At 41.2% G+C, this 13,393-nt stretch overlaps 1 protein-coding gene and 1 non-coding gene across 2 annotated transcripts in view; one reads left to right on the forward strand and one right to left on the reverse strand.

Annotated features, from left to right (window-relative positions):
* Nucleotides 1-1,356: 1,356 nt before the first annotated feature.
* TRNAI-UAU (transfer RNA isoleucine (anticodon UAU)) lies at nt 1,357-1,450 on the reverse strand. The gene is made up of 2 exons: nt 1,413-1,450; nt 1,357-1,392 (listed from the first exon to the last, which is right to left on the reverse strand). It is a non-coding gene; the product is annotated as a tRNA-Ile (tRNA).
* Nucleotides 1,451-7,479: 6,029 nt separating this feature from the next.
* Nucleotides 7,480-13,393, forward strand: part of HAAO (3-hydroxyanthranilate 3,4-dioxygenase) — a 36,442-nt gene continuing 30,528 nt past the window's right edge. The window contains exons 1-2 of the mRNA XM_086626212.1: nt 7,480-7,559; nt 11,554-11,632. Coding sequence (XP_086482338.1) covers nt 7,480-7,559; nt 11,554-11,632 — 159 coding nt within the window. The remainder of the gene's footprint in view (nt 7,560-11,553; nt 11,633-13,393) is intronic.

A 13,393-nucleotide genomic window follows, 5' to 3' on the forward strand; every position in this document is an offset into this window, starting at 1 on the left:
AAAGCAAGATCCCAAGTTCCTCCTCGGCTAGGGAGCGCAGGAGCCACTGCCCGTGCCTGGAAGCATGCAGAGGAGGAGAGAGCAAGCAGCACTGTCCCCACTCCTTTTCTGAAAAAATGTCTCTGTCCAGGGAATGGAGTCCCTCTCCCTCTGCTAGTTGGTTGTTGTTTGTTTGTTTGTTTGTTTTCCCAGTTACACAAAAGCAGCATTTTCATTTTTTTAGTATTTCCACTACCTCTGCAAATATTCCTCCATACTCTCTACGCTCCTCAGCACTGAGATATGGCACTCCTGCATGAAGGAGAAGACGCAAAACTCGCTGCAAGCAACGGATGAATTTTATTTACCCTTTGATATATTACAGATCTCTCTTGTTGGTTTAGACTTCCATATACTGATATGGCGCACACTTCAGGCATGACCACGCAGTCATTGAAATCGGTGAAGTTAACGCCAAATTCAGAGGGGACAAAGCGGTAACCAGAATAGGGAAGAAGTGGTAATTAAAAACCTTAAAGTGGCACTTCAGGGAGTTAACGCCTGCAGTACAGACGCCAATGGGCTGATCTGGGCAATAAAGGCGTCTCCGGCTGCCTGATCTTGAGGGTCACTAGATGTTAACAGAGAGGTGGATTCACAAGATCTGGGTGTAAACACTCAGGCAGTCCCCCAAACCTTCTCCTTCAGGAAGCTGCCCTTTTCCCATGGCCCTACTGGCTCCCAAGTCGTGAAAAGAAATCTGAAATTACTTGAATTATTTTCCTTCCAGCCACAGCCCACACATTTGCAAAGCATTACCAAGGTAATGCGCAGTTACAAAGACTGTCACTGCCAAAGGAGGCAAAGTAAGGGGGGAGATTTTGTCACCCTTCAGTTGTAGTGACCGCGCCAGTCAGTGTTTACGTGCGCTCTGCATTAAGCAACACGCTACGAAATAACCTTTCTTTCCTGCAAGTTCACACGAGCAGCTTTTATCGAGGTTTTCATTATTCCACACTGACAAGCTGCTCTGAACACACCAAGCTGATGCTGATACATGAGCGCGTGCCGCTATAACCAAACATATATATGCAAACTTTGACAATAAACGGCCCCACGCAAGCACTAGCTTTGTGTACTGGAGTCACCAACACCACCAGCCGCTTCTCACGGTTTGGTGTTCCCCACCTCCCCAAATCCCACCAGAGGACAGCGCGGCAGAGAGAGCCCTGTGGGCGCGGCACGGTGCACGCGCGCGGGCCCACGCTGCCACCACGGCGGCATAATTTTCCCCAACAACTTTTTTCCTCTCTCCCTACGGAGCGCTGCTGAGTCTCAAAAAAATTCCCGTTTTCCCCTCCCACAAAAAAGACTCTGTGCTCCAGGTGAGGCTCGAACTCACAACCTCGGCATTGCTCGGCTTTGTACTGCTGTATAAGTACCGCGCGCTAACCGATTGCGCCACTGGAGCCCTGACACCAACTCCTCCCGAACGGTTTATCAAGGGCTCGCCCGGCTCCAGCGGGGAAAAGGCAACCGGGCACCGCCTGCGCTCCGCGCTGGGCAGCAGAAGCCGCGCCGGTTCTCTGCCTGGGCCGCGCTCTCGTCGTTAACAGCCGTTCACGGCGGCACGGGGAGGGGAGAAGAGAGCTGGTGGGCGCTGCGCCCCTCGGGGAGGGCGGCGCCCCCAAGCACGGGAGGAAGGAGAGCGGCCGCTGATGCCCGGGACAAAGCCCTCCCGCCCCCGCCGCCCCGCCGGGCGGGCGGCCGTAGGGAAGACGGGCGGCGTGGAGGGCGGCGGCGGCGAGGCAGGAAGGCCGGGCCCTGTCCGCCGCGCAGCACGGGGCGGGGAGCGCGGCCCGCGCGGCGCCCCGGCGCCTGTCGCGCAGCCTCCGACCGCCTTCGGCGGGGACGGGCTCCGGGGGTGGCAGCAGCTTGGCTCCCCCCTCCCCCAGCCGCTGCTGCCGGCGGAAGCGGCCCCCGCAGTTCCGTACTCCGGAGGCGAGGCAGGGAGGCAGGCAGGCAGGCAAAAGGCGTCAGCCTCTAGGTCGGCGAAGGTCATCCTCACGGTATGGTGGGGATGTCGGTGGGGCAATAGTGCAGCCGCCGGTTGTGCTCGGGTCCAAGCCAGAGAGAAAAGCAAGTGGTTACTGCTAGGAAATTAAATTATTATCCCTGTAGTATCACTAGCTGTACACTCATGGGCTTTGCAGTCCACTTGCTACTCCACCCCAGTTTTGTGTGGCACGAGGGATGCCCTGGTGCTTTCAAAACGAGTAGTACAGGTTAAAAGGAAACATACTGAATTATTTTTGAATGATGCTGAATAGAAATAACCAAAAACACTGGGGTTTATCCCGTATGGATAATTCATTAAGGGCTTACTTTACCTCTGGACTGACTTCATTTTACTTTACTGTAGCACTAGTGGTTAGGTACAGAGCATTCATAGTATAAAAACATTACAGACATCATCTAAACTGCATGTTTCAATACCTGAAGGTTTTGGCTTGTTGCTTCCTAAAATTCAAGGATGGAATCAGGTGCTTTGATAGAAAACGCTGAATAGATCTAAAAGACTAATGTCAGTTACACATAGAAACAACACAGTGTATATACGATGTATTACCTGCTTAGAAACAGTTATTAGAAGAAAACGCACAGCCTAATGCACATGCTTCTTGTTAAAGTATTCCACTAACATGGATTTATTCTGTAGTCAGGTCTGTCTTATCTTTATGTGGCAGGAAGAGAGTAAACATAATTGGCATCAGCAGACATTTAAACCCAAGTAATGCTCAAATGCTGTTAATGCAGTTGAGAGAGACACATGCTCTCTCTTTTTTTCCACCCATGGTTGGGAGTTGTCACCATATTTACTTTCCTGTACGGCTCTGTTGTGTTACTGACGTAAGTATTAGAAAGCATTCTCCTTTTTACAGCTGCTTTATTGTGGGCAAAGCAACAAGCTCTGGGCATTTCATTACAGAGTGGATGGCTGCAGGGAGTGCTAGGCAGCACTTGGATTTCCATGGCCTCTAAAAATGAAATATTGGTGGCTCAGCAGCAGGTGACAGGCGCTCAGCCAGTTTTAAGTAACTAGCACTGATCTCCCAACTACTTTTGGCAGATTAAGTGGCAGTTATGTGTGACTTCATTACCTCCTCCACCCACCTCTGACCCGTAAATGAGCTGAAACCTTGTGAGACTGCTTTGAATGGAGACGAGGTGCTTCTGACTTGTCAAGAAAATTGTTCTGCTGTTGGTACTATCATGGTGGGCGTTACTTAGAATATGTTTCAGTGGTATACACCATTGACAGGTGAAGTAACATGCAATTGCTGTATCTGACCATTGATGAAGGTAACTGGCATGGAGAAAAAGAGAAAATTTCTCCAAGAAATGACCTGTCAATTTTTCCGTCATCACATAGGTTTAGTTGGCATACCAGAAAATGGCAGCTGCCTTTATTACCCTTAGCGGTGCATCATTACACATGAAAATAAAATATTCTGTACCACACAAAGATTGCTGTGAACATAATTGCATCGAAACAAGTGCTTTTTGGCAAATACAAAAATGACAGGAAGAATCAAAGCTGAAGCTGTGAAGGTACAGACAAGCTCTTTATTGCAGATTTAACCTTAAACTCAGGTAAGAGGGAAGACCCAGTGAGTCTAATTTTGGTGTTTGTATAGATGATAATCACAGCTGCTTGTATTTTAATCAGCCTTACCATAAAAGTAACAGTGATAACGATGAAGATTCTAGTAGGTTTTGTGGAATCTTTTAACTCTTCTATTGTTTGTCCCCACAGAGGATGAGGCCCTTGATAGTATGTTTGCAAATATAGCAGTGAAATATGACCATGTGAATTAGTTTGTGGGTACATAACTGTACTTGGGTTCACGTAGTAAGTTTGTTACTGATTTAAATTTGTTTTCAGCAACTATATAGTTTTTTTAATAAAAATATTTTTTTCAGTTTTAAAAAAGTACTTCATTTGCATTTGTTCTCAAAGAACAAATAGAAAAAGCACAGCATGGACCAAAAATAGGAAGTGTGTTCAACTGGGTGAAATGGATTATTTAGTCATATCTATGTCTTCCTTTTTCTATTTCTTCACAAAATTTTTTTTTAAAAAAAGGAAAAGAGAAAAAGCAGAAGTTAAAGGTGTCCTAATGCCACAGAAAGTTACTTGCTTCCTGTTGCTTGCAGAATCTCCAGGTATCACTTCAGTGTAGCCCCATTATTTTAACGCCAATGTAGATAAATCAGTCTCTGTATTGCACAGGGACAGAAAGGCAAAGTTGAAATGATACTAAAAGGATTTTGTCCTCAAATTGCTGGTGAATGCAAACCTCCCCTGGTGAAGATTTTTCAAAATGCTTCTTAGCACTAAGTATGAAAAAAAACCCAAGGCTTCAGAGCCAATTTTCAGAATGCCGTTTGCTTTCAAGAGTAGAGTGGGCAGAGCGGAGCAGGCAGCATCCATGCTTGCTGGCTTCCTGGTTTGTTTCCCTCTCCCCTTCCCAGAGGCTCTAAACCATTCTATATCTTTATCATCTTTTTTTTTAGGTGAAAAAACATTAACATAGACAGTAACAGAAAAATGGCCAAATATCAGTTTAGTAGAGATAAAAATCCTGGCCAACAAACCTGAATATCTCTTTTAACTAGAAACACAATATTTAGCTTACACGCATTTTGTTAAAATATGCTGCTTGCCAGACACCAGCTAGTTAATTTAAATCTCTGATAGGTCTGGTGGTTAAGGAAAGTAGAAAAATAGAGTAGGTGCTGTCCTAAACTCATTTTTTCCACTACCACTTTTTTCTTGCACCCTCAATGCAAAAGATGGATTATTTTTTGTGTAGCAGTTTTGTGCTTCAGTAGTCTTGCACTCTTCTGGAAGTAGAAGCTGAGAAATCGAGTCCTTGCCTTTGCATAAAGGGAAGGATCTGAGACGAAAGCGAGAGCAGAAACCTGAGTTGCTGGAACAGGCCTTGATGGATGTGAAGAGTCATTGCAAAGTAGAGTAGCAAGAAAATTCCAAGCCCCAATCAAGTCACGAGGCGTATGTATTTACTTGAGTCTCACAGAGATTTCAAGGCTGGCTCTTTTCTTTGCCTCTCCAATACACTTCACAGAAATAGAGTTTCACGTCCCAGTACTTCCAGGCCATGCAAACCATTTTGTAGCCTTCCTCAGAAAAGAAAAAAAAAAAAGAAAAAACAAGAAGCAACGTTCCCTTATACTTGTTAGACGCATGGAGAGGCCATTAACTGCATTTTTCAAATCCTATTGATTTCAGAAGGTTGCAGAAAATGCTACCCTGTGATAATAACCTCAGCTTCATACTAATGGTGGATTTTGTAAGTGATCTTCATTTGTTTCCTCCTTGAGTAGGTCGAGCTATTAGGTTTTCATACCTCACTCTAGCCACAAAATGAATTTATCAGCCTGCGACGGAGACAGTTTTCTCTGCAGATAATAGTACCTTGTATTCTGCCTAGTGGAAAAAAGTGGAGAGTAGGGATTAGAGAAGGGGTTGTGGACAACAAACCTGCAGTTAAAACTGGCACATTAATACTGTGGTGAACAAGGCTTGGCTCTATCAATTTCAGGATATGTGTTTTTTCCTACTGTGGCTTTGTACAGTCTCTTGGTTTTCATGCCCAAAAAACGGAGTCCTGCTCTGCAACACATGTTACTAATGATGAAGTAGATCTTTACAAAACTGAGGTCATTAAAATAGAGTGTCTTCTGTTCTCCTGGTCCCGCCAGGCTGGGTCACAATCCTCTAAGTGCAAGTGCATTTTAAATAGAAGATCTTATTGCTTCACAGCTAAATAGCGTGCCAGTGGCGTACGGTACAAAAAGCACTGAAATGTTCCTGTCTGTAGGTCCAAAACCAGGCCTAATGACTTTGCTATGCACTGGTGTCTCACCACAGCCACTCTGATGGTAGAAATTTCATGTGCTAAATAAATAATGTGGGGTTCTTTTTATAATTGAGTGAAATAATAATTACTTTAGGCTTATTTTAGAGGAAATTATTGCCAGTCCCATTGTGGTTGTACTAATATAGTGGAACTGTAATCCACATCTGGATCTTTTTATCCTAAAATAAATTGATTTTTTTTTATCAATTACGTAATTAGTTTAAACTAAACTGCAAAGAAGTGATAGACATAAAGGTAAAACAGAGTCATTCTTGCATGTACTGGAATGAGAGCATGGTATTAGTTCAAACCCCCCCTCCATTCCTTTTTTCTATTAGAAAATTATAATGGTATAAAGAACTCCCAAATTGGTACTGTTCCAGCATGCTGACTCTCAGTCCAGCAGCTGCACTGCTCATATGTGCAAGCCATGAGGAGGTACCACTTGCTTTTAAGCAAATCGTATTATAACCTTATACCCACACACATTCACCCATTGAGCACAGTGTAAATATAATCAGAAGACTAAGGTATGTCAAGAGCAACTGAAAAGTGCTAAAATTTTGTCATGTCTTGGGGCTTTTTGGTTATCATCTATTTCAAGTATTTCAAGTCTGAAAATAAATGTTTATAAATTTGCTTATTAAAAAAATGGGAGTGGCAGGGAACAGAGTGAGCAATCCTGTAGGAACTATGTAGATGTTGAACAGAAACTAGTGAGAGAATAAAGGCTAATGCAGATCTGGAATGCCTGGTGGTTCTCAGTTTCTTATTTGCCTGATGATTTGATGACAATATGCTGCACTTTCCCAGAGGACATCACAGAACCATATTCAGCTCTCCAACAAGCCCTGCTACAACACTGGCAAAGAGTGGATCAAATTAAAATGAGAATTTATGGACAGCTGCTTTTGGTCTTACAAATGCAAGAGACATCTTTATTTTTGTGATTTGGCAGAAGAAGATCGCAGTATTTTCAAACACACACCCCAAACATTCAGCCTGAGAAGGTTGAGAGGAGGTGGTGAAAAGGGAATGGGGCTCTGTTATCAAGCCTGAAATACCTATATATACACACATATAAAAATATTTTTGTATATTATATGTAACTAAACTTTGAGCAACTGCTCTCAACTTGTATTTAGCTTTGACACCTGTTTTTATATTAGACTTGAAGAGTGTGGATGCCCAAGTCTTGCCTGTTTTCCTGTTTGTCTGTGTAACAAGGCAGTTTCTATAGAGAGGTAGCATACACACACCAGTTGATGCAATAGAGAATTAAGAAACCTCCTGTGGGCAGAATCAGTTTCTGATGAAAAAATACATTTTAAAACCACCAGTCAAATATTAGCTAAGCTGCTGGAGCACTAGTAGTACTCTTTACAAAGTAACCTTTGGCTGATGGACCTGTCCCCTTTGACACTGAAGCCTGAAGACACCTCTTCTACCAGCCAATCGCCTGAGCTGTGGGGATGGAGTCGCACGCAGTTTGCTCATGGAAAGAGCACTCTGCAAACTCCAATAGCTCCGTCAAAAGTTTCATAGCTGGTGGACCATGGAGCTTCTTGTAAACGTAAGAAAATGGATAGAGGAAAACAAAACTGCCTTTTTGCCACCTGTGTGCAATAAGCTTATGTAAGTAAACGAAGATTTTTCTGTTTTTACCCAGTTCTTTAGATATGTAAATATTCCTAGCTATAAGAGGAAGTTGCTAGAATGCATGCGCTGTAAAGGCTAGTAAGGAACTAGTTCCTCTCAGACTGCAGTCAGTCAGAGCGCTGTTTCAAAGCACAGAAAGTGACTGAAATCTGTTTTGCAGTAACTCAGCAGAAGCTGTAAATATCAACTTGAATATAAGGCATTTGACTCAAAGTCTCTTGTAGGCAAGACTGAGTTCAAGGAACCTGTGTCAGGCCCTGTGACAATAAACTCATAGAAATCAGACAAGATGGAATCACATCCACAAATGATAAGGCTTAGCTAACAGATTAGTGCTACCAAATTACAACCTGAAACAGCTACTAGAGCTGCTGAGAGTCATTCCAACGTTGCAGAAGGGCCAAAGCTGCAGGAGCAATCAAAACCGGTGGGATATATCGCTGAAAGATCAGGAGAAAGGAGGGGCAGGGGCACTGGAGAAGCAGGTTTCCAGGGCATTTCCAGAGCTGTCAAGGCAGGGTAGGGAGGCTGAAGAGGCAGCGTTTCAGAGCACTGACTGGCAGCTTAAAGCCATGAATAGTATGCTGAATGAGACAGCTAATATAAGAAAAGCGCGTGGGCGTTACGCAGCTGTACAGCATGCATATTCCCAGTGTCAAAGCTCGTGAACAAATTCTAGTGTAAATAGTCCAACATGTTGCACCTTCTAGTCATGTTAACAAGGATTTCTTTTGTCAGTGAAGTTGAAGACAATATATTTTTTCCAAAACTCTATATACAGAAGGCTTTCATAAGAAAAGATTCTCTCTAAAGAGTGATATAAACCCAGGTTTTATAAAGAAAAGAAAAAGCATTTTTCTATTTTTCTTGCTTTTTTTTTTTTCAGTCTTGCTTTACAGTTGTAATCATTAAAAGAACATCAAAGAATATGTCTCTTGCGCTACCCTGAAGTGCTACCTCTAATCAAAAGCTGAATGGGCAGTACTGTAGCAGGGATACTAATTTCCATTCACCGGTGCAAGGGTTACTTTTCAAAGTAATGGTTGCAAGACAAAGATAAGGTAAAGGGCACATCCTCACCGAGATGTCTGTTGAAACTGCAGTTATATGTTTAACTGAGAAATTATGAAACTTGAATCATTACAATAGTTTTGCAGTGGGAGAAAATGAGGAAAGAGTCTTCTCCTTACAAGTGCTTTCATTTCTTTCATTTTCAAAATGGATTTAGGAAGCATTTTGTAAAGCATATCCATTTCTAAAGCTTACCAATGATGGTGGTGAAATTTTAATATTTTACATATTCTTTCCTCATCAGTAAGATGAACCTTTTTGTTATTACTGCAGCGTTCTGTACCACCTACCAGCAGTTCTATGTAATCCGGAAGTAACTCTGGAACGTGACATCTATCCAAGATCTTCCCCATAAACATTGCAAGCCATAGCAAAACAAGGAACATTTTTTGTAATAAAAATTGCATAGATTAGAAAAAAAGTAATCAATTTTTCCAACATAGCTTCACCCTGTGGAGAGGAATGCCATTGACTATATGGATCCTGAGTCTGTCACCATCTGCTCCTGGTGCTACCTACATGTTTTCAGAATTTTTCAAAAAAGGTTTTAGGCAATTTTCCAAGAAGTGACTAATAGATTTCCAACATTTTTTTCAAAGGCTTGATCCTTTATGCGCTGTGTAGAGATGCGTAAGGCAATCTTCTCACTGCCTTCCACATCACTGGAAGGCAACCACCTCACAGCATTTAAGGAACTTATGATCCTATGTTTCAAGAGACAATTAACAATGAAAATCTAGGTCTTACAGCAAATCAGTAGGACTTTTGGTGTCTAAATTTATTGTGGCTTTCAAGCTTTTATTCAGTTATGTTCTTCCAAGTTTAAATGCTTTTTAATCTCAACAATGAGCAATTGGTGCAAAATCAGAACCCTTGACATAGCTGATTTTTACAGGGTAGCTATGGCACTTTTAAAGCTCTTCGAGTTCAGAATATGATACTTACCATAAGGTGGTAATGGACTGTCTGATTCTTCATGGTCTTGAGATGCTTTTAAAAGGTTGCCTGCTGGTACTATTTTCTGTATGTGATTAAAAAGAGAAATATAAGAGTATATAAAACTTAACAGGCCATTGATTAGCACCTAATTCTAAAAATAGTGCAATCAAGTAATTTTCACACTCCTGAAACCTTTATGATACTCTAGCTGCATTTTGGCAGTCTTAACTGATTCCTTCCTTACAATTTTTCTTCTTAACCTAATGCAACTATATTAATAAGACAACTTTATTTACCAATATGGAGAAACAAATCTATTGTAGTTCCTACTTGTATTTCATAGCTGTAATTTTTTGTTGGTGTCATTATATAATTGTTAATGATAGGAACGACTAACCCATAGTTGCTTGTTTATTATTTAAAACCCAGCTAAATATAGGGCAACAGAATTAATGGTAGATTTGCCGAACAAAAAGTTAAGCAACAATGAGTTTTAGAGCAGTATTTTCACTTTTAGTTATTGAACTAATAGCAAAACTGTATGAGTTTCTATTAAAAAAATATAACTCATCTTAGCAGTAGGCTACAAGATACCCATGGATTGCCTTTCTCTTATTTTATTCTCCAGGGTTGATTGTAGTTTATTTCATTAATTATTAGCTGTGCTGTTACTGTTTTCATCTTCCTGCCCTTCTTTAGTAGAAGTGTTCATTAATGCAGAAGTATCACAGTGTGTTCTTGAAAACTAATATTAAATCTTCATGGTACAAACAGTTCTGATTTTTGTTCCTTGTTTTAGGATACAGGCATGAAGCCAAGTGATATAACGTATACAGCTTCCTATGGTGACAATAGTAGTCAATTCAAGAATTGTAATCTAATTTAATTCTTTAGACTTTTATTTGACCGACTAATTTGTCACTTACTTGTTATTTCTGCTTTACTAGTCTCTACTGTGTTGTTCATTATCATTTAAATACTCTTCAAAGAAACATGATAAGGGTAGCAGATAAAACATACACGTTCAGCCATTCAGAATAGCTTCTCTCGATTAAGACTTAGGTGCTGACACAGAGGGACATTGTTTTTCCTGGTGTTGTGGGGGAGCCTGGGTCTGCTGGTTCTGTGTTCCCAGGATCTCCTATTAGCCCAAGTGTTGCCCAGAATCTCCTCACTGAAAAGCAGAGGTAGCACACCTCAGTTCACATGAGCTTAAGAACAAAGTTTGAATCAAAGATAACAGGCCTGATTTATAGGGGGTTTTTAGCAAATTAAAACCTGCTACCTTACCTCTTTATTAGTGTAAGTGGACCGAGGTGATGTCTATTCTTTGTCCCAGCTGAGAGAAGTGCTCATGGGGGCTCTTAAAAGGAGCAGAGTTAAGATAATGAGCCTGAATCTCCTTTTCTGAATTAGCCACAACCACAATGAAACCATTGTAATGTTATCCCACCTTAGCAAAACCAGTACAAATAGAAGAGAAATCAGCTGATAATTCCTGCCATCAGTATCTCTGGTAATTTTACCAGTGGGGGAAAAAAAAAAAATAGGTTGTTACATTTATTAACCTTTAAAAGTGTTTTGCCTTTACAGAAGCCTGATCTAATCAGCTCAGGTCGAAAAGACATTTTCTTGTCCTTCCTGTCTCTTATGTAGCATTCTTTATCTTTGCAGTCCAAAGCTCCTTCCACAGTTGGTAACCATCATTGTCCCCTTTTCATAGCTGGAGGCACTCAAACACCAGGAGCGAGGTAGCTGACCTCAGTTCACCTGGCAGGACAGTGGCAAAGCAGAGAGATGCATCCGAGGTCTTCGAGTTCTCATTCTGGATGTTGCTTGTCACTTCAGCATTGTTTCGTTGTCCTCAAAGAATTAAAAAAAAAAAACAAACAAACAAACTTATATGAAATGAAGAACATAATGAGCAGAGATAACTTTAAAATGTCACTTTCTTTTCTAGGCATCACCATCAACTAAATGTGATGTTTGTTGGAGGGCCAAACGAAAGGAAGGACTATCATATTGAAGAAGGAGAAGAGGTAACCTATAGGCTGTTTATATTTTGCTAGTTTAATTGATCTATAATCATTGAAATGCAGCTACTTGTGATGCTACAGCTACAGATTAGCAATGCCAGACTCAGGGATGTTGTATTTATTAGATCGATTCAAAGACTTAAACAGAATAATTCACCAGAACCGTACGCCATCTGTGCATTTCCTTTAAAACAAACACATGAGATCAGATCTATTTTGCTGTGATTCATTTCCAACAGGAAACTAGAGAAAGTGTTCTGACACATCAAAATGTCTCATTTCAACATTTTGGAACAAAGCTTTGGAAAGTCAACAATATTTTTAAAGTGCTGTATTGTTGCAGTAGATGGATCTATAATTCAAAAGGTTTTTAAAATTCAAAAATAAAAACTAAACATTTTGATGGCCTTGAAATTGTATTGTTCTGGACTTTGTGAAAAATATCAGCATTTTCAGCTTTCATTCATGTTTGAAAGGTTAAAGAATAGAGGCTTTAAGTATTTTTCAAATCAGTCCCCTTCTCTGCACATCTTCTGTATCAAAAGAAAGCTATCCCCCTGCTTTGAGTTGTGAGTAGCCATTGTGCCAAATGCAGAACACAGGAAGAAAGAATAGAAACCTATCAAAATTGTAACAATTTACATCTACTCTGTTTACTGCCTTTTTCATGGCATTGTCCACTCAGCCTGAGGACTCCTCTGCTTATACAAGTACAAAGGTATCACAACTGGCTCTGTAGGAACCCTAAGGGAAAGGGGACACTAGAGGCCTGGCAGCAAGGATTTCAGGATGGGAGACAATTTGCCTTGCTTCCCAGAGTAATTTAATTTCACGTAATTCCAATAAAATTTGGCCACCTAATTTTAAGTACCTTTGGAAACCCAAGCCTAAGCATCTACGTAATTCAAGGCAGAAGTGAGTCAAGTTCAAGAAATACTTTTAAAAAGAAAGAAAAATTTGTGTTTACTTATCATTGAATCACTTCTCACAAAACCAACCCAACCATTTCACAACAGCCTTCACTAATTTTCTGTTATAATTGTGCCATGCAGGTGTTTGTAGTCATTATAACCGTACCGCTCTGAAAGAGCGGTCGCTACCTTATCACTGTCAGACTCCTGCCTGTTTTGGATGGTGACCACGGCCCCCCAGCCCATCCGTGGCTGTGGGCACAGGCACCTCCGGTCACATACCAGGTTACCCAACACACTCAATTATGTCCCGTCTCATCAGTGGTGCAGGGGGAGCTCTGGCAACACTCTGGGACGGTGCCAAGCTGGGTCTTGAGGTGGTGCGTCTGAAGTGATTGCTGCTCACTAGAAGAATTTAGCATCCATCATATGTTTACAAGGAAATTCTGGAGACACTTAGCTGGGGAAAACAAAACGTGGTTTCATCAACATGATTATGTCTGTGGGAAAGGAGCAATCACATCTGCAGTATGACTGCTCAGAAAGCACTGAGAGGAATATTTAATCTGTAGGCTGCTGTTATAGCTTGTTGTTGAGTATTATATGTTAGATTAAAGAGTGAGTTTTGTTATCAAGGTCAACGACATCAAGGTTTGGCAAAGCATAAAATGGAAGTCCGTGAAGGTACATATGGAAGTTAATGATTCAAATAATTTTTTCTATAATTTAACCTTTTGGTTTTTATCCAATTAATTTATTTTCTTGCTCTGAAGAATACATTCGAGCCATACACTGAGAAAGGAACACAAAAAACAAGCTGAAGTTTAACTGGTACAATAGTTTGCTCTACAAT

Source organism: Tauraco erythrolophus, chromosome 2 (assembly GCF_009769465.1).
Source record: "Tauraco erythrolophus isolate bTauEry1 chromosome 2, bTauEry1.pri, whole genome shotgun sequence".
NCBI lineage: Eukaryota > Metazoa > Chordata > Aves > Musophagiformes > Musophagidae > Tauraco > Tauraco erythrolophus.